At 40.8% G+C, this 21,273-nt stretch overlaps 1 protein-coding gene across 1 annotated transcript; it reads right to left on the bottom strand.

Annotated features, from left to right (window-relative positions):
• Positions 1-828: 828 nt before the first annotated feature.
• On the bottom strand, positions 829-5,570 carry LOC119315102. The gene is made up of 7 exons (XM_037589777.1): positions 5,440-5,570; positions 5,143-5,244; positions 4,094-4,199; positions 3,133-3,318; positions 2,313-2,786; positions 2,115-2,198; positions 829-1,197 (listed from the first exon to the last, which is right to left on the bottom strand). Exons 2-7 carry the CDS (start codon positions 5,197-5,199, stop codon positions 1,193-1,195), a joined length of 912 nt encoding a protein of 303 aa, XP_037445674.1. The 5' UTR covers positions 5,200-5,244; positions 5,440-5,570; the 3' UTR covers positions 829-1,192.
• Positions 5,571-21,273: the final 15,703 nt, after the last annotated feature.

Genomic DNA, 21,273 nt, shown 5'->3' with positions numbered 1-21,273 from the left:
CACCCCCGTCGTTGTTTGGGCACAAAAGGCAAAGGGAGATATTTTCTGCGGGAGAAGAGGAAGAGATGGTGCTCATGTTCGTGCATCTGGAGCCACAGGACATGAACTAGAGAAACATGACGACGTGGGTAGTGGGGATGGGGGAGAGGGCTAACCTGCTCGAATGAGGAAGAGGACCACCGTTGGGTCGTCGCTGTCCATTGGAGACCTTTGAAGCAGGGCCTCGAGGGCAAGAAAAGGACAATCACTGGGTCGTCGCCGTCGTGGAGGGCAGAGGAACTTGCATCGCTTTGGGAATCATCGCTTGAGGAAGGTGGATCCGCTGCTCTCGGTCACTAGCAAAGGGGATCAGCAAGTGTTGTGCCGCTGCCATTGCCTCGAGGGATTTCTTCCCGGCCCCTAGAGGTGTGGACTGTTTTCCCGTGGAAACGATGCAGATAGGGGAGGAAAACCCGTGGCAGGCAAGCGACCAAATGCGTCATGGGCTTTCCCTGGGCTGAGGGATTCCGGACAACCAAACGAGCCCTAATCATGGTGGAGGTGGGTTGTGTTGCATGTAAACTGCAACACAACAAGGTGAAGGGGTTTTCTTCCCCGCTCTCTTTTTTAGTACTCCTTCCGTCTTAAAATAACTGACTCAACTTTGTACTAGTTTTAGTACAAAGCTAGTACAAAGTTGAGTCACTTATTTTGGGACGGGGGAGTATATGATATGCTCGTTCTTGTATTCAAGAAAAAAGAGGGGAAATATAGACCAGTAGTGTAATACTACCTAAAGACATATAGCAATTTTCATAACAGCAGCTCGTCGATCGGATAGCAAAATCATGAAAATAAAACTTACCAACCATAAAAGGAGGTCACTAATGATCTTCAGTTCGAATGGAAGTGGAACAAGTGCGTCAGTTAAGAACAATCTTTATACAAGATTCTCACAGATGATAACTCAACCAGCATACGGAGGGGCTCCAACCAAACCTAATGCTATCTCAAGTAACTGAAACAGTTATAGAAGGCTTCTACAATACCATCAGCAAGGATACGCGAACATAGGCTTCTTGCATCCCCTTCTACTACAGCACAGAACCGCAAGTCCAACGATGAACAGTTTCCGCAAATTAGCTGTGTTCAGTGCAAATGATTATAGAGGTTTGCCTGCCCAAAGGACACTGTACAAATGGCGCATCACTGCTCAAACTGCACACATAAATGGAGGACGAAATATGTTAGAACAGTGAAGATCTTGGTCAACTTCGCTAGCCAGCTGGGCTATGAAAAAATATATAAGTTCAAACAACGGATTCACCTCTGGCGAGAGCATTGCCACACACCACACACCACTACCATGTCCTCAAAAGATGATATCCATGTGTCCCCAATTAAGAAATAGTTTCCTTGTACCATCTTAAGTTACTCAACCATGGCAATCTTACAAGTTAACAGCATGCCATTTACTCTTGATACTAGTCATATCATCCGGTTTTCACAGTTTTAATATAAAGGTCATGTGCTATTTTTTCACAGTCCTAATATAAAGGTCATATCATCCGCGTAACGACTGATGGTGTAGTGAACTCACATTCAGCTACAATCGTCTTGAGCTATACTCGCTCTATTCTCTCTACACAGATTAATTCTAATGGCAATAACTTCAACCCTCTCTCTACTGAGGAAGATATCCATTGTATGTGCCAGTACAGATTTCAGCTTAGACATGGGAGACAAGGTCAGTTGTAGGTTAACCATTTATGCCATGTCCCCAGCCAATCAAATCCACACGAAGACCAGGAAATTACATGAAAAAAAGAAAATATATCTATTCGTGAATTTACCTAACAACTGTTAAAACCTATTTCTGGTCACGAAATTACCTCAGGCAGTATGATCAAAAGCTGATTAATCACTTCCAAAATCTTCATAACTAACACCCTCAGATATGGAATCTAGCCGTATATTTCCTATTTCTGACAATAGCAAGAGAACCATTAGCTAGATCTAACATTGCATCAATGCATAGTGCTGTAATTCAGAGCGAATACTCGTTTATCTTGTTGCCTTATTTAGGGTGGGTGAGCATGAAAACGAGGAATGTGGACCGAAGGAGGATGTTTAACCTGTATGTCCTCCAGCAGTAGACTCTGAGAAGTTGTTCGTCTCAGAAGGGATGAAAGGGGATCTGCCATAATTTTCTAATATTTCTGCAGAGAACCCAAAGAAAAAGGTATCACAAATACATAATAACAGTATTGTAACAGCAGGACTTAAGAAAGCAAACAGAGAGAATAAATATCAGAAATGTCAATCAGAAGTACCTGTACTATGACTGAAATCCTCTGTTAAATCTGAGAAACTGAAATTGCGAGGAATCTGGCTCAAGAAACCATATGATGATGTATCCATGTCAAGAATTGTATCACCAAGTGGTTGCCCATTCAGTTCAGAGCTACTAAAGGACCCACCGGAGGCATCTCCAATTGATTGGCAAGGCTCTAGGTAAGTGTTCTCGTTGCAGAATGCAAACTCTGGATTGCTCGAAAAGCTAGACTCTGCCTTTATTGTTGTGCCATTGTCTCCATTAAACTGTCCACCAGTCGAATTATGCGCTGATAGTAGACTAACTGAAGCATCCATACCACTAGGAAGACCATGGACAACTTTACCACCATAGATAAACTGGTCAGTAGCAGGAGCGCCATTTATTACACCACTAGAATTTCCATTGTGTAGGAAGCTATCTGGAATTGCAGTGCTAGTAGTGTCTTGTAAAAAACATGTATTTTGGTTCACTGAGGAAGTAAGAAAAAGACTGCTTTAGAGCATAATAAAATAGGGTTGTGACGTAGCTAAAATTAAAAGCAAGCTACTAATGCATAAATCAAGAATCAAGACTTGCAAAAACCAGAAATAGTGATCTTGATCTGTAATGAATGAATAAAAGGAATCTTTATCAAACTATCACTGGAGATGAGATAACTACCATACAATTATACAAAATGAGTTTGCATTGGCTCTGTATGGGCAACATATTAAATATATTAATCTAACTGCACTGCCACTGGAAAATTTTAGGAGATAGCAAGTGGACTCCCAGTTAACTTAGCTGTATAAAAGCTACTCGGGAAAAAAACTTACATGTGCTCAAGTCAGAGCCATTAGGAGCAGTAGGGGTAATTGAAAGTGCTCCAGAAGGATCTTTATTCATAAGACGACACTGATGCGCAAGGAGCTTGTTGAACACATTTATTTGATTCTTAAGCATCAACCTCACATAATATGCCTTAAAAAACTCAGGGTTCTCTTCTTCAAGTTTCTGCCAGACTGGAGGAAATAAGGATGAGAAAGAGAGGGCCAAATCATCCATACATGTACCAGTAAAGACACCAAATGAAGATTCAATTGTTTATGAACAAAAATAGAATCATTATGTTCTCAATGTCAGAAAAGAATCACTATGTTCTCCAAAATTCTGATAAAGACAAATATTCCTTTCATCATAAGCTAATTGCCGGGATTCATTCATCATGTTAAATTGTAATGAAATGGCATTAAATTCAAAAGATAAGGCCGTTTAGATTCAACGCGCAGCATGGAATTTACTTTGACACATGAAAGCCTCCTACGTGGCTCTGTCATTAATTTTAGGTATCAGAGAGCCTCATGGAGTCAAGGTGTGAAATTTTTTCTACTTTATAGAAAATGCACATTTTGCTCAAGTTGCTATACTTTATTCAAGGATGGGGAAACTGCAAAGATCATGAAGGCATTGCATTCTGCAATCATATTAACAAAAACATAGAGCTGGTAATGTTTTCATTCTGTGACAAGGTAGTCAAAACAAGGAAAAAGACTAACAAGCTGACACCATCATGCCAATAAAGCTAGGACTACATAATATATACATACAGCATTCAAATACAATACAAAACTGTGCTTTCAATCCTAAGCACCATGTATGCTATGTAAAAAGTTGGGGAAAAAAAGGAGTCCATGGGATCTAACTATTAAGTGTTGCCAGTTGTGATACCTCACTCAACGAAATCAAGCAAAAGTGCAACATAAGAAGTAAGCGAACTTCTGAGTTCACGAGTATTACCGAGCTCAGTAAAGCTGGGTTCTATTTTCGCCTGGAAAGATAGAGTTTCAACCACTTCTTTCTGGTTCATGTAAAGCTGAAGACAACGTTCGATGAGATTCTGGACCTGTAAAGTAGTTTCCGCATGAAAACTCATTGCTTCAAGGAAATATGCATGCACAAAAGAACTAACAAAGAATCTTAAATAGATGCAAAGAAACTCCAGTCACAACTTTATGTCAAACAAACACATACAGTGCCATATACAGTAACCGCAATTGACTCTGCATACAATGTGATAAACAGACTCAGACACATAGGAGACACATAACAAGGCAGATATAGGTCTGTGAAAATGGCAGTAATTAAATAGCCAACCACAAGGTAGGAAATGACATCGAACACATTTTATCAAAATCAAAAAATAAAATAAAATGGAAAGACGAGAGTGTGTAGTCAGTGCGAACTACTAGGGTCTTGAAGTGTTAGCATCTTGCTTCAAACTTAAATGTCTTTGGAGGGAAACAGAACCCTGTTAGTAGCACAATCCTGTGCAATGAATTACGAATTCTGAAGAAAATCGCATGCGTCCCATTAATGAACTATGATTAGGACTTCGGAAGAAGAATATAATAACGCACTAACCTGACTAACTGTAGGTGACGACCAACTAGATATCGTAATTCATGTTAAGAAATTTCCTAGTCTGCATTTCAGTTTATTAGTTGACTACAATGGGGGCCACATATTCCCCCCTCCATGCTTCCTTTACCATTTATTACCCCCACCTGTACCTTTGCTTCAACACAGCCACCCCCTTCCATTCTCAAGGGCCAACAGTAATCAGAATCAAACACACGGACAAGAAGAAAGAAATAAAACTGCAACGGCAAGCAGTTCTAATCACCCCGGCCTGCAAGCACCGCACAACCTAATAGTAGACCTTTTCCGGAAGAAAAAAAATGAGAAAAAAAAAACAGAGGCTGTTCGGATTCAGTTCAGCGAGAGGACAAAATCATGCGAAGAGGGAAACCGAGGGCCGGGAGGGGTCATGGGGGGCGGGGGCTCACGAGCTGTATGTCCTCGCGCGACACCTTGCGCCGCTCGCCTTCCTCTCCCCCGGACATGCCGCCTCCTGCCCTAGCCTCCCTCCTCCTATTCTCCCCCCTTACCTGCGACACCAACCCAATAAAAAAAACAATTAATCAACAGAGCGCAGGCAGAGCGCCGATTCGAAGGGCAAGCGAGGAGAGCGCGGAGCAGCGGCGAGAAAGGAGCCGTTCCACCCCGCCGGCCGCCGGCGAGCGGCCGCGCGGAGGGGGCCGGTCGAGCGAGCGGTGGAGCTTCGCGCTGCCGTGCGTACGTACCTCGGCCTGCTCGCGGGAAGGGAAGGGAAGCGCGGACGACGAGGGCGCGCGCGTGTATGATCGGATCACGGTGGTGAGGGCGACGGCAGGAGCGAGAGGGGGGGCGGGGTCGGGGGCGTTTGTCCGCTTGCTTGTTTGCTGCGGCTCGTTAACCCGTTGGGGTTATCGATGGATGCGTGATCTTATCCGGTTTTGTTTATAAGTATTAAATAAAGGCGGATGGGATGGTGGTGGGAGGATGCTGGGTGGCCACTTGGCTCGGGTCGGGTCAGCTCGGCTGATTGGGGTTGGGTGGGGCCGCCGTCCACTCCCATGAACACGTTATCTGACACTGTTGTGTCCGATATGCTTGCTTTTCTGTTTAGGGTCAAAGGATTTTCATAGAATCTTTGAAGGATTAGAATCCTTAGGAATTTTTCCTACGTTGGTTGTTTGATTCGTAGGATTGAATCTTGTCGGATTTTTTCCTAAGGATTCATTTGTACTACATTTTATAGGAATTCCAACATCCACTCCAACCTCTTGAAAGAAATCCTTTGTTTTTCCCGTGACACAATCAAACAAACTCGAATCCTATAGGGATCCAATGGATATGCCATTCCAATCCTACGTTTTCCTTATTCCTGTATTTTTGCAATCCTATAAATCAAAGAGGCCTTTAGAAATTTTGATTTTAGCTGCTCTGTTTGAGTTGGTATTGACTTGTAAGTCGAATGGTTAAAGTGGGGAGAAACGCAAGGAATGGCATGTTCGCATGCAAAAAACAGGAGGAAAGCATGTGTCCAAGGTTTTTGTTTGCGAGTGGGTTTTTAATAACATGTTAATTAACATGCAACCATATAACCTCCTGCAGAAAAGGAATTAAAATTGCAAAGATGGAAGTAGAAATTTTTTCACGTCGTGCTGGCACATAATAAAGGTGGATCTCGTGAAAGCATAGGCAAATCCGCCTCATTAAACGTCCACGGACCCCCACCCCACCCCCTCCAGATGTGACCCCGGACAGCACCGGACGACCCCTCGAATGTCCTCCACTGCATTCACGTCTTTCATTTTCAAATCCTCAAATCTAAACACATGCACGTCGATCATACACATGAATATCACACGCAAACAACATTTGTTCATAGCAAAAAATACATGGTTCAAACCTAAAAATTGTTCCAAGTGCACAGTCATTATATTCCTTGGTTTTCATTGTGGGTCCACATATGCTCCACAAGATCATTGAATAGTTGCGTGTGCACTTTTTGATCCCGAAGATTCTGATGCGTCTCTAGAAATTTCACAACATGCTTGAGATCTTGTTCTGGGAGGAGGACATTTACTTCAGAATTCTCAAAATCATGTGTTTGGCTTGCCCCTTCACCCTCATCCTCGGCAATCGTGTTGTGCAAGATGACACAAAACGTCATCAGTTCCCACAATGTATCTGATTCTCACATCACTGTAGCTTCACAAACAATACTCCAACGAGCATGGAGCACTCCGAATGCTCTCTACATATTCTTCTTGGCTGCTTCTTCCATTGTTGAAAAGTGACGTTATTTGTCACCATGGGGATCGGACATGGTCTTGATAAATGCGGTCCACTGAGGATAGATACCATCAGACAAGGTGGTACCCCATGTTGTAGTTATGCTCGTTGTCGGTGTAGTTGCACGCCGGAGCATCCTGATACCTCTCCAACGTATCCATATTTTTTTATTGTTCCATGCTATTATATTATCTGTTTTGGATGTTTATGGGTTTTATTATACACTTTTATATTATTTTTGGGACTAACCTATTAACCCAGAGCCCAGTGCCAGTTTTTGTTTTTTTCCTTGTTTTAGAGTATCGCAGAAAAGGAAAATCAAACGGAGTCCAATTGACCTGAACCTTCAGGGAACTTATTTTTGGACCAGAAGAAGCCCACGGAGTATCGGAGATGGACCAGGAGAGTCCCGGGCTGCCCACGAGGGTGGGGGCGCGCCCACCCCCCTGGGCGCGCCCCCTGCCTCGTGGACAGTCCGGAGGTCCACCGACGTACTTCTTCCTCCCATATATACCCATATACCCTAAAAACTTCGAAGAGCAGAATAGATCGGGAGTTCCGCCGCCAGAAGCCTCCGTAGCCACCGAAAACCAATCTAGACCCGTTCTGGCACCCTGCCGGAGGGGGGAACCCTCACCGGTGGACATCTTCATCATCCCGGCGCTCTCCATGATGAGGAGGGAGTAGTTCACCCTCGGGGCTGAGGGTATGTGCCAGTAGCTATGTGTTTGATCTCTCTCTCTCTCTCTCTCATGTTCTTGAGGTGATACGATCTTGATGTATCGCGAGCTTTGCTATTATAGTTGGATCTTATGATATTTCTCCCCCTCTACTCTCTTGTAATGGATTGAGTTTTCCCTTTGAAGTTATCTTATCGGATTGAGTCTTTAAGGATTTGAGAACACTTGATGTATGTCTTGCATGGGATACCCGTGGTGACAATGGGGTATTTTATTGATCCACTTGATGTATGTTTTGGTGATCAACTTGCGGGTTCTGCCCATGAACCTATGCATAGGGGTTGGCACACGTTTTTGTCTTGACTCTTCGGTAGAATCTTTGGGGCACTCTTTGAAGTACTTTGTGTTGGTTTGAATAGATGAATCTGAGATTATGTGATGCACATCATATAATCATACCCATAGATACTTGAGGTGACATTGGAGTATCTAGGTGACATTAGGGTTTTGGTTGATTTGTGTCTTAAGGTGTTATTCTAGTACGAACTCTATGATAGATTGAACGGAAAGAATAGCTTCATGTTATTTTACTACGGACTCTTGAATAGATCGATCAGAAAGGATAACTTTGAGGTGGTTTTGTACCCTACCATAATATCTTCGTTTGTTCTCCGCTATTAGTGACTTTGGAGTGACTCTTTGTTGCATGTTGAGGGATAGTTATGTGATCCAATTATGTTATTATTCTTGAGAGGACTTGCACCAGTGAAAGTATGAACCCTAGGCCTTGTTTCAACGCATTGCAATACCGTTTACGCTCACTTTTATCATTAGTTACCTTACTGTTTTTATATTTTAAGATTATAAAAACCTTTATCTACCATCCATATACCACTTGTATCACCATCTCTTAGCCGAACTAGTGCACCTATACAATTTACCATTGTATTGGGTGTGTTGGGGACACAAGAGACTCTTTGTTATTTGGTTGCAGGGTTGCTTGAGAGAGACCATCTTCATCCTACGCCTCCTATGGATTGATAAATCTTAGGTCATCCACTTGAGGGAAATTTGCTACTGTCATATAAACCTCTGCACTTGGAGGCCCAACAACGTCTACAAGAAGAAGGTTGTGTAGTAGACATCAAGCTCTTTTCTGGCGCCATTGCCGGGGAGGTTAGCGCTTGAAGGTATATCTTTAGATCTTGTAATCGAATCTTTTTGTTTCTTGTTTTAGCAATAGTTTAGTTTATAAAAGAAAACTACAAAAAATGGAATTAAGGTTACCTCATATGCTTCATCTTTTTAATATCTATCATGAAAATAAGGATTTCGATAATTGTGCTCAAGTGCTAGAGGAAGAATGCATTAGAATGTTTGGCACTAAATCTTTGAATGATGAGCATGATTGCAATGTTGTTAGTACGAATTCCTTGACTATCTATGATGCTAATGATATGCAAAGCCACAAGCTTGGGGAAGCTATGTTTGATGAAGATGATATTTTTGTCCCCCAAGTTTTGATGAGCAATTTTATTATGATGATAGCATGCCACCTATTTATGATGATTATATTGATGAAAGTGGGTTTGGAAGAGTGCCAACTTTAGGAACTAGTGATCCCACTATTTTGGAGGATGTTGAATCTTATTGTGATAATTATGAAAGTGGATTTGGAGAGGTCATGACTTTATTTAGTAATGATTCCACTATCTTGGAAGAGGTTCCAATTGATTATGAGAACAAAGTTGCTATCTATGATGATTATTGTGATGACTTGTATGCTATTAAATATAATAATAACCATGAAACTTGTCATCATGATTTTAGTTTTCAATTGGATTATGCCTCACATGATAGTTATTTTGTTGAGTTTGCTCCCACTACTATTCCGAATGAGAAGAATTTTGCTTATGTGGAGAGTAATAAATTTTCTATGCCTGTAGATTATGAAAAGAATGCTTTAGGTGCTGGTTATATTGTTGAATTATTCATGATGCTACTGAAAATTATTATGAGGGAGGAACATATGCTTGTAAGAATTGCAATAATATCAAGTTTCCTCTCTACATGCTTAAAATCTTTAAGTTATGCTTGTTTTGCTTTCCTATGCAAGTTGATTCTTGTTCCCACAAGTTGTTTGCTCACAAAATCCCTATGCATAGGAAGTGGGTTAGACTTAAATGTTCTAGTAATATTCTTAAAGATGCTCTCTTTATGTTACAATTCTTATCTTTTATGTGAGCATCGTTGAAATCATCATGCCTAGCCAGGGGCGTTAAACGATAGCGCTTGTTGGGAGGCAACCCAACTTTATTTTTGTTCCTTGCTTTTTGTTCCTGTTTAGTAATAAATAAATTATCTAGCCTCTGTTATTATTGAGTTTTTATGTTTTAATTAGTATTTGTGCCAAGTAGAACCGTTGGAAAGACTTGGGGAAAGTCTTGTTGATCTTACTGTAAAAAACAGAAACTTTAGCGCTCATGAGAATTGCTGCCATTTTTTATTGGAGAGTGCTATTTAGTTAATTCTTTTTGCAGATGATTAATAGATAAATTCCTCACGTCCATCATTTTATTTTAGAATTTTTGGGGTTCCATAAGTTTGCGTTAGTTACAGATTACTACAGACTGTTCTGTTTTTTGACAGATTCTGTTTTTCGTGTGCTGTTTGCTTATTTTAATGAATCTATGGCTAGTAAAAGAGTTTATAAACCATAGTGAAGTTGGAATACAGTAGGTTTAACACCAATATAAATAAAGAATGAGTTCGTTACAGTACCTTGAAGTGGTGTTTTGTTTTCTTTCGCTAATGGAGCTTACGAGTTTTCTGTTAAGTTTTGTGTTGTGAAGTTTTCAAGTTTTGGGTAAAGATTTGATGGATTATGGAATAAGGAGTGGCAGGAGCCTAAGCTTGGGGATGTACAAGTCACCCCAAGGTAATATTCAAGGACAACCAAAAGCCTAAGCTTGGGGATGCCCCGGAAGGCATCCCCTCTCTCGTCTTCGTTCATCGGTAACTTTACTTGGAGCTATATTTTTATTTACCACATGATATGTGTTTTGCTTGGAGCATCATTTTATTTTATTTAGTTTTGCTTGCTGCTTGAATAAAATACTAAGATCTGAAATTCTTAAATGTTAGAGAGTCTTCATATAGTTGCATAATTGTTCGACTACTCATTGATCTTCACTTATATCTTTCGGAGTAGTTTGTTGTTGCTCTAGTGCTTCACTTATATCTTTTTAGAGCATGGTGGTGGTTTTATTTTTATAGAAATAGATGAACTCTCGTGCTTCAGTTATATTATTTTGAGAGTCTTTAGAACAGCATGGTAGTTTGCTTTGGTTATGAATTTAGTTCTAATATGATGGGCATCCAAGATGGGTATAATAAAAACTTTCATATAGAGTGCATTGAATACTATGAGAAGTTTGATACTTGATGATTGTTTTGAGATATGAGGATGGTAATATTAGAGTCATGCTTGTTGATTAGTTGTGAATTTGAGAAATACTTGTGTTGAAGTCTGTGATTCCCGTAGCATGCACGTATGGTAAACCGTTATGTGACGAAGTCGGAGCATGATTTATTTATTGTTTGTCTCCCTTATGAGTGGCAGTCGGGGATGAGCGATGGTCTTTTCCTACCAATCTATCCCTCTAGGAGCATGCACGTAGTACTTTGTTTCAATAACTAATAAATTTTTATAATAAGTATGTGAGTTCTTTATGACTAATGTTGAGTCCATGGATTATACGCACTCTCACCCTTCCACCATTGCTAGCCTCTCTAGTACCGCGCAACTTTCGCCGGTATCATAAACCCACCATATACCTTCCTAAAAAGAGCCACCATACCTACCTATTATGGCATTTCCATAGCCATTCCGAGATATATTGCCATGCAGCTTTCCACCGTTTCCGTTACTATGACACATTCCATCATTGTCATATTGCTTTGCATGATCATGTAGTTGAATTGTATTTGTGGCAAAGCCACCGTTCATAATTCTTTCATACATGTCACTCATGAGTCATTGCACATCCCGGTACACCGCCGGAGGCATTCATATAGAGCCATATCTTGTTCTAAGTATCGAGTTGTAATTCTTGAGTTGTAAGTAAATAAAAGTATGATGATCATCATTATTATAGCATTGTCCCAGTGAGGAAAGGATGATGGAGACTATGATTCCCCCACAAGTCGGGATGAGACTCCGGCCGAAAAAAAGAGAAAGGCCATAAAAAAGAGAAGGCCCAAAAAAACAAAAACAAAAAAATGAGAGAAAAGGAGAGAAGGGGCAATGCTACTATCCTTTTACCACACTTGTGCTTCAAAGTAGCACCATGATCTTCATGATATAGAGTATCCTATGTCGTTACTTTCATATACTAGTGGGAATCTTTCATTATAGAACTTGGCTTGTATATTCCAATGATGGGCTTCCTCAAAATGCCCTAGGTCTTCGTGAGCCAGCAAGTTGGATGCACACCCACTAGTTTCTTTTGTTGAGCTTTCATACACTTATAGCTCTAGTGCATCCGTTGCATGGCAATCCCTACTCACTCACATTGATATCTAATAATGGGCATCTTCATAGCCCGTTGATACGCCTAGTTGATGTGAGACTATCTTCTCCCTTTTTGTCTTTTCCACAACCACCCTTCTATTCCACATATAGTGCTATATCCATGGCTCACGCTCATATATTGCGTGAAGATTGAAAAAGTTTGAGAACATCAAAAGTATGAAACAATTACTTGGCTTGTCATCGGGGTTGTGCATGATTTAAATACATTGAGTGGTGAAGATGGAGCATAGCCAGACTATATGATTTTGTAGGGATAGCTTTCTTTGGCCATGTTATTTTGAGAAGACATGATTGCTTTGTTAGTATGCTTGAAGTATTATTGTTTTTATGTCAATATTAAACTTTTGTCTTGAATCTTATGGATCTGAATATTCTTGCCACAATAAAGAGAACTACATTGATAAATATGTTAGGTAGCATTCCACATCAAAAATTCTGTTTTTATCATTTACCTACTCGAGGACGAGCAGGAATTAAGCTTGGAGATGCTGATACGTCTCCAACGTATCTATAATTTTTGATTGTTTCATGCTATTATATTATCTGTTTTGGATGTTTATGGGCTTTATTATACACTTATATATTATTTTTGGGACTAACCTATTAACCCAGAGCCCAGTGCCAGTTTCTGTTTTTTTCCTTGTTTTAGAGTATCACAGAAAAGGAAAATCAAATGGAGTCCAATTGACCTGAAACTTCACGGAACTTATTTTTGGACCAGAAGAAGCCCACGAAGTATCGGAGATGGACCAGGAGAGTCCCGGGCTGCCCACGAGGATGGGGGCGCGCCCACCCCCCTGGGCGCGCCCCCCTACTTCGTGGACAGCCCGGAGGTCCACCGACGTACTTCTTCCTCCCATGTATACCCATATACCCTAAAAACTTCGAGGAGCAGAATAGATCGGGAGTTCCGCCGCCAGAAGCCTCCGTAGCCACCGAAAACCAATCTAGACCCGTTCCGGCACCCTGCCGGAGGGGGGAACCCTCACCGGTGGCCATCTTCATCATCCCGGCGCTCTCCATGACGAGGAGGGAGTAGTTCACCCTCGGGGCTGAGGGTATGTGCCAGTAGCTATGTGTTTGATCTCTCTCTCTCTCTCTCTCTCTCGTGTTCTTGAGGTGATACGATCTTGATGTATCGCGAGCTTTGCTATTATAGTTGGATCTTATGATGTTTCTCCCCCTCTACTCTCTTGTAATGGATTGAGTTTTCCCTTTGAAGTTATCTTATCGGACTGAGTCTTTAAGGATTTGAGAACACTTGATGTATGTCTTGCATGGGATACCCGTGGTGACAATGGGGTATTTTATTGATCCACTTGATGTATGTTTTGGTGATCAACTTGCGGGTTCTGCCCATGAACCTATGCATAGGGGTTGGCACACGTTTTCGTCTTGACTCTCCGGTAGAATCTTTGGGGCACTCTTTGAAGTACTTTGTGTTGGTTTGAATAGATGAATCTGAGATTGTGTGATGCATATCGTATAATCATACCCACGGATACTTGAGGTGACATTGGAGTATCTAGGTGACATTAGGGTTTTGGTTGATTTGTGTCTTAAGGGGTTATTCTAGTACGAACTCTATGATAGATTGAACAGAAAGAATAGCTTCTTGTTATTTTACTAAGGACTCTTGAATAGATCGATCAGAAAGGATAACTTTGAGGTGGTTTTGTACCCTACCATAATCTCTTTGTTTGTTCTCCGCTATTAGTGACTTTGGAGTGACTCTTTGTTGCATGTTGAGGGATAGTTATGTGATCCAATTATGTTATTATTGTTGAGAGGACTTGCACTAGTGAAAGTATGAACCCTAGGCCTTGTTTCAACGCATTGCAATACCGTTTACGCTCACTTTTATCATTAGTTACCTTGTTGTTTTTATATTTTCATATTACAAAAACCTTTATCTACCATCCATATACCACTTGTATCACCATCTCTTCGCCGAACTAGTGCACCTATACAATTTACCATTGTATTGGATGTGTTGGGGACACAAAAGACTCTTTGTTATTTGGTTGCAGGGTTGCTTGAGAGATACTATCTTCATCCTACGCCTCCTACGGATTCATAAACCTTAGGTCATCCACTTGAGGGAAATTTGCTACTGTCGTACAAACCTCTGCACTTGGAGGCCCAACAACGTCTACAAGAAGAAGGTTGTGTAGTAGATATCACATCCACATCAGAAAGTCTCTTAAACAGTGAAAATCGCTAGAGCACATTGATATCAATGTGAGAACCAAGCATGCCAAAGAAAGCATGCCAAATTCACAAGTCCTTTAATGTGACTTCTTCAAATATGATGGTGGCCTCTTTGGCGTGACCTTGGTGCATCCCGCGCAAATGTTTCGGGGCAGTTCTTCCATTGCCAGCGCGTGTGATACGTCTCCAACGTATCTATAATTTTTGATTGCTCCATGCTATATTATCTACTGTTTTGGACTATATTGGGCTTTATTTTCCACTTTTATATTATTTTTGGGACTAACCTATTAACCGGAGGCCCAGCCCAGAATTGCTGTTTTTTTGCCTATTTTAGTATTTCGGAGAAACAGAATATCAAACGGAGTCCAAACGGAATAAAACCTTCGGGAACGTGATTTTCTCACCGAACATGATCCAGGAGACTTAGACCCTACTCCAAGGAGTCAAAGAGGCGGTCATGAGGGTGGGGGCGCGTCCACCCCCCTAGGACGCCCCCTGCCTCGTGGGCCCCTCGGTGCTCCACCGACGTACTCCTTCCTCCTATATATACCTACGTACCCCCCAAACAATCAGAACAGGAGCAAAAACATAATTCCACCGCCGCAACTTTCTGTATCCACGAGATCCCATCTTGGGGCCTGTTCCGGAACTCCGCTGGAGAGGGCCGTCATCATGGCCGGTGTCCTTTCCCAGTGACAGAAGGGGCAGCAAGGCACGTATTGCATCGTTGCCATCGAGGATAACAAGATGGGGTTTATTTCATATTGCATGAATTTATCTCTCTACATCATGTCATCTTGCTTAAAGCGTTACTCTATTTTTAACTTAATACTCTAGATGCATGCTGGATAGCGGTCGATGAGTGGAGTAATAGTAGTAGATGCAGAATCGTTTCGGTCTACTTGTCACGGACATGATGCCTATATACATGATCATGCCTAGATATTCTCATAACTATGCTCAATTCTGTCAATTGCTCAACAGTAATTTGTTCACCCACCGTAGAATACTTATGCTCTTGAGAGAAGCCACTAGTGAAACCTATGGCCCCCGGGTCTATTCTCATCATATCAATCTCCACCACTTTAATCTTGATTTGCTTTTTACTTTGTCTTTTACTTTTCACTTTGCATCTCTATACCAATAATACCAAAAAATATTATATCTATCAGATCTCACTCTCGTAAGTGACCGTGAAGGGATTGACAACCCCTAATCGTGTTGGTTGTGAGTAGCTATCGTTTTGTGCAGGTACGAGGGACTTGAGCGTGGCCTCCTACTGGATTGATACCTTGGTTCTCAAAAACTGAGGGAAATACTTACGCTACTCTGCTACATCATCCTTTTCTTTTCGGGGAAATCCAACACAAGCTCAAGAGGTAGCAGCGTGCAATCAACTGAACCGATTGAAACACCTCTTGATGCTCCAATTGACATTAACCTTTCGGTGTCTTCGACAATTGGTTCTCTCGAGTACTCCGCTCCAAACACCTTTACCACAGCACGGGCAAACTTGATGGTGACCTCGAGACATGTGCTTCCCCCTATCCGGACCATCTCACCAACATCATCTGCGGTGGTACCTAATGCAATCATTATCAGAGAGGTTCGTGCATTTCTACAAAGGAGAGTACGCAACAATCCTTTCGGAGACTGGACTAGGGGTCATATGTCTCCACGCCCTCCACCATACGCAAGAATAAGGGTTTGTGCATCCGAAAGCGACGCCGAAAAAACCCGTTCGGGTTGGAAGTAGTCGTCGTAGAGCAGTTGTGCGCCAATGTTCCTATCATGGTGTACAATTCTCTGTCTTTTGATCGAATCCTTGAAGTTCAAAAAATGTTCCATTTCCTCATGAATGCTCATCATCATCATGAGCTAATCATCTGACGAAATGACGAACTCTTTTTGAATGAATTCACCAAGCTGATTGTTTTGAAACTCCCCATCCCAAGAATCCACCGGTTTACCTACAAAAGAATTAAAACAATTAGCTCAGACATTTTGTCGAACGTAGGGAAGGAAAAGTGTATGACCGGGGGAGGAAGACATATTGTGACAACGTCCAAGACAACAATCATGTCATGGGCGGCGAGGAGGGATTTTGTGCCAATGGTGGTGCAGTTGTGGGGTCAAGATAGCAGCAAAGTTAGGGTGGCAACGGAGCTAGGGGATGGCCGACGTGAGACCGGAATGGCAAATGAGAGCATTTCGTGAAGCCACTGATGAATGTGCGCTGCAGGATTTAGGTTGGTCTGGTGTCCCCTACACATGGGATAACCGGCAATCTGGCGATGCCAATGTCAAAGCTCGGCTAGACCGAGTGTTTGCTAATGAGGAATTCAGACAAAAATTCGAGTATGTCAAAGTGCGCCATGTCTGCTCCATCGAGTCGGCTCATTGCTTTGTACTAGCGAATTTGCGACAACAACCTCCCAACAGCAACTCACATACTTCGAAACCTTTTCGTTATGAGAATATTTGGCAATATCATAATGATTACGATCAGCTGGTTACCGAAACTTGGAGAGCACAAGCCAGGCAACCAGGTCTGCACGGCATAATGAACGCCCTCGAGGCTCTGCAGTGCAAGCTCATGCCTTGGGGGGTCTGAGAATTTGGATGCCTAACAAGGACAGTCCGGCAGCTTCAAAAGCGACTTGACAGCTTCGTTGTCAGTCAGTCGGACGGGGGCCTTCATAGGAAGAAACAACTACCATGTCAAAGCTCTGAGAAGCGCTTAAACTCGAGGAGATATGGTTGAAGCAGCAGTCACATGTCCCTTGGCTGCGCGAAGGAGACCGCAACACAGCCTATTTCCAGGCGCAAGCTAGACAACACAAACGTATAAATAAGATCGCCAATTTGCAGTGATCAGATGGCTCTGTTTGCGCATCTGGAGATGAGGACAAGGAAGAGATCCTTGTTTTTTACTAGGCTCTTTATACATCTCAAGGGTACAGCAACAGCGATGAATTGTTAGCGCATGTATCAAACCGGGTCACGCCGGCCATGAATGATATGTTATGTAAGCCATTCGAAGCCTCTGAGGTTCAAGAAGCTTTATTTCAGATGTCCGCATTCAAAGCACCAGGGGTGGACGGATTTACAGCTGGTTTCTATCAACGTCACTGGGAGCTATTGAAGCATGACATAGTCTCGACGGTGCTTGATTTTCTTAATGGTGGTGAGCTACCTGCTAGACTAAATGATACTGCTATCACGCTTATTCCTAAGGTACGTCATCCACAGAACATCTCCCAGTATCGTCCCATTGCTTTATGCCCAGTTCTATACAATATCACTGTCAAGGTCATAACCAATTGGCTGAGGCCATGCATGGATGAGATTATCAGCGAGGAGCAAAGTGCTTTCGTCCCAGGTCGTTTGATCACGGATAATGTGCTTGTGGCATTTGAAAGTGTCCATACGATGAAGAGACGAAAGAAAGGGAAAAACTTTTCATGTGCAATCAAGTTGGGCATGATGAAAGCTTATGACCGTGTAGAGTGGCACTTCCTAGTGAAATTAATACTGCTTTGTTGAATCTTGTTATGAAAGATCAATTTGCCGGCCTTCCTAGTGAAGATGCTGCTACTCATCTGAATAGCTTTGTTGATTTATGTGATATGCAAAAGAAAAAAGATGTCGATATGATGTTGTTAAATTGAAGCTATTTCCTTTTTCACTTAGAGATCGTGCTAAAGCTTGGTTTTCATCTTTGCCTAAAAATAGTATTGATTCTTGGAACAAGTGCAAAGATGCTTTTATCTCTAAGTATTTCCCTCCCGCTAAGATCATCTCTCTTAGGAACGATATTATGAACTTTAAGCAACTTGATCATGAACATGTTGCACAAGCTTGGGAGAGAATGAAATTAATGATACGTAATTGCCCTACTCATGGTTTGAATTTGTGGATGATTATACAAAAAATTTATGCCGGATTGAATTTTGCTTCTAGAAATCTTTTAGATTCGGCCAAGGAGGCACTTTTATGGAAATCACTTTAGGAGATGCTACTAAACTCCTAGATAATATTATGGTTAATTATTCTCAATGGCATACTGAAAGATCTTCTAATAAAAAAGTGCATGCGATAGAAGAAATCAATGTTTTGAGTGGAAAGATGGATGAACTTATGAAATTATTTGCTACTAAGAGTGTTTCTTCTGATCCTAGTGATATGCCTTTGTTTACTTTGATTGAGAATAACAATGAATCTATGGATGTGAATTTTGTTGGTAGGAATAATTTTGGTAACAACGCTTATAGAGGGAATTTTAATCCTAGGCCATATCCTAGTAATCCTTCTAATAATTATGGGAATTCCTACAACAACTCTTATGGAAATTATAATAAGATGCCCTCTGAATTTGAGAATAGTGTTAAAGAGTTTATGAATTCACAAAAGAATTTTAATGCTTTGCTTGAAGAGAAATTGCTTAAAGTTGATGATTTGGCTAGGAACGTTGATAGAATTTCTCTTGAGGTTGATTCTTTAAAGCTTAGATCTATTCCTCCTAAGCATGATATCAATGAGTCTCTCAAAGCCATGAGAATTTCCATTGATGAGTGCAAGGAAAGAACCGCTAGGATGCGTGCTTCCAAAGATGCCCTTATTAAAGCGTGTTCTTCCAATTCCTATGAAAATCAAGATGAAGATCTAAAAGTTATTGATGTGTCTCCTATTAAATCTTTGTTTTGCAATATGAATCTTGATGAAACTGAACATGATCTTCCCTTACCTAGAAGGCGTTCTAAAAATTCGGAGTATTTAGATCTTTATGATGAAATTGATGAAAGTGGGATTGAAAGAAATAAAAATCTAGATGTTGCTAAACCCACTATATTGGATTTCAAGGAATTTGATTATGAAAGTTGCTCTTTAATTGATTGTATTTCCTTGTTGCAATCCATGCTAAATTCTCCACATGCTTATAGTCAAAAGAAAGCCTTCACCGAACATATTGTTGATGCCTTGATGCAATCTTATGAAGAAAAACTTGAGTTGAAAGTTTCTATACCTAGAAAACTCTATGATGAGTGGGAACCAACTATTAAAATTAAAATTAAAGATCATGAGTTTTATGCTTTGTGTGATTTGGGTGCTAGTGTCTCCACTATCCCCAAAACTTTGTGTGATTTGCTAGATTTCCGCAATTTTGATGATTGCTCTCTAAACTTGCATCTTGTGGATTCTACTATTAAGAAACCTATGGGGGATTAATGATGTTCTTATTGTTGCAAATAGAAATTATGTGCTCATAGATTTCATTGTTCTTGATATAGATTGCAATCCTTCTTGCCCTATTATTCTTGGTAGACCTTTCCTTAGAACGGTTGGTGCGATTATTGATATGAAGGAAGGGAATATTAGATTTCAATTTCCATTAAGAAGGGGCATGTAACACTTTCCAAGAAAGAAAATAAAATTTCCATATGAAACTATCATGAGATCCACTTATGGATTGCCTACCAAAGATGGCAATACCTAGATCTATCCTCGCTTTTATGCCTAGCTAGGGGCGTTAAACGATAGCGCTTGTTGGGAGGCAACCCAATTTTATTTTTATTCCTTGCTTTTTGCTCATGTTTAGTAATAAATAAATTATTTAGCCTCTGTTTTGGTTGCGTTTTTTATGTTTAATTAGTGTTTGTGCCAAGTAGAACCGTTGGGAAGGCTTGGGGAAAGTCTTGTTGAACTTGCTGTAAAAAAACAGAAACTTTAGCGCTCACGAGAACTGCTGTCATTTTTATTTGGAGAGTGATATTTAGTTAATTATTTTTGAATATGATTAATAGATAAATTCCTCACGTCCAGCAATTTATTTTAGAATTTTTGGGGTTCCAGATATTTCGCTAGCTACAGATTACTACAGACTGTTCTGTTTTTGACAGATTCTGTTTTTTGTGTGTTGTTTGGTAATTTTGATGAATCTATGGTTAGTAAAATAGTTTATAATCCATAGAGAAGTTGGAATACAGTAGGTTTAACACCAATATAAATAAATAATGAGTTCATTACAGTACCTTGAAGTGGTTTTTTGTTTTCTTTCGCTAACGGAGCTCACGAGTTTTCTACTTTAAGTTTTGTGTTGTGAAGTTTTCAAGTTTTGGGTGAATTCTTGTGATGGATTATGGAACAAGGAGTGGAAAGAGCCTAAGCTTGGGGATTCCCATGGCACCCCCAAGATAATCCAAGGACACCAAAAAATCAAAGCTTGGGGATGCCCCGGAAGGCATCCCCTCTTTCGTCCACTTCCATCGGTAATTTACTTAGAGCTATATTTTTATTCACCAACATGATATGTGTTTTGCTTGGAGCATCTTGTATTATTTGTGTCTTTGGTTGTTAGTGTGCCACAATTATCCTTGCTGTACACACCTTTTGAGAGAGCCATACATGAATTAGAATTTTATAGAATACTCTATGTGCTTCACTTATATCTTCTTGAGCTAAGTAGTTTTGCTCTATGTGCTTCACTTAGATTTTTTTTAGAGCACGGTGGTGGATTTGTTTTAAAGAAACTATTGATCTCTCATGCTTCACTTAAATTATTTTGAGAGTCTTAATAGCATGGTAATTTGCTTAATAATAACATGCTTGGTATTCAAGATTGGTGAAACTTTATTTTGAGTGTGTTGAATACTAAGAAAAGTTGGATGCTTGATAATTGTTTTGAGATATGGAGGTAGTAATATCAAAGTCATGCTAGTAGAGTAATTGTGAATTTGAGAAGTGATTGAGTTAAAGTTTGCAAGTCCTGTAGCATGCACGTATGGTAAACGTTATGCAACAAATTTGAA

The sequence above is a fragment of the Triticum dicoccoides genome, chromosome 6A, assembly GCF_002162155.2.
Source record: "Triticum dicoccoides isolate Atlit2015 ecotype Zavitan chromosome 6A, WEW_v2.0, whole genome shotgun sequence".
NCBI classification, from domain to species: domain Eukaryota; kingdom Viridiplantae; phylum Streptophyta; class Magnoliopsida; order Poales; family Poaceae; genus Triticum; species Triticum dicoccoides.
This window is presented reverse-complemented; position numbering and strand designations above follow the sequence as displayed.

Bases quoted from the DNA above. Each gene is read 5' to 3' on its own strand.
- LOC119315102 (XM_037589777.1), bottom strand. From the start codon at position 5,199: ATGTCCGGGGGAGAGGAAGGCGAGCGGCGCAAGGTGTCGCGCGAGGAC. The intron at 3,319-4,093 runs GTAATACTCGTG...TATTTCCTCCAG, and splicing joins ACCCAGCTTTACTGAGCTCG to TCTGGCAGAAACTTGAAGAA. The intron at 2,787-3,132 runs GTAAGTTTTTTT...TTACTTCCTCAG, and splicing joins TGGCTCTGACTTGAGCACAT to TGAACCAAAATACATGTTTT.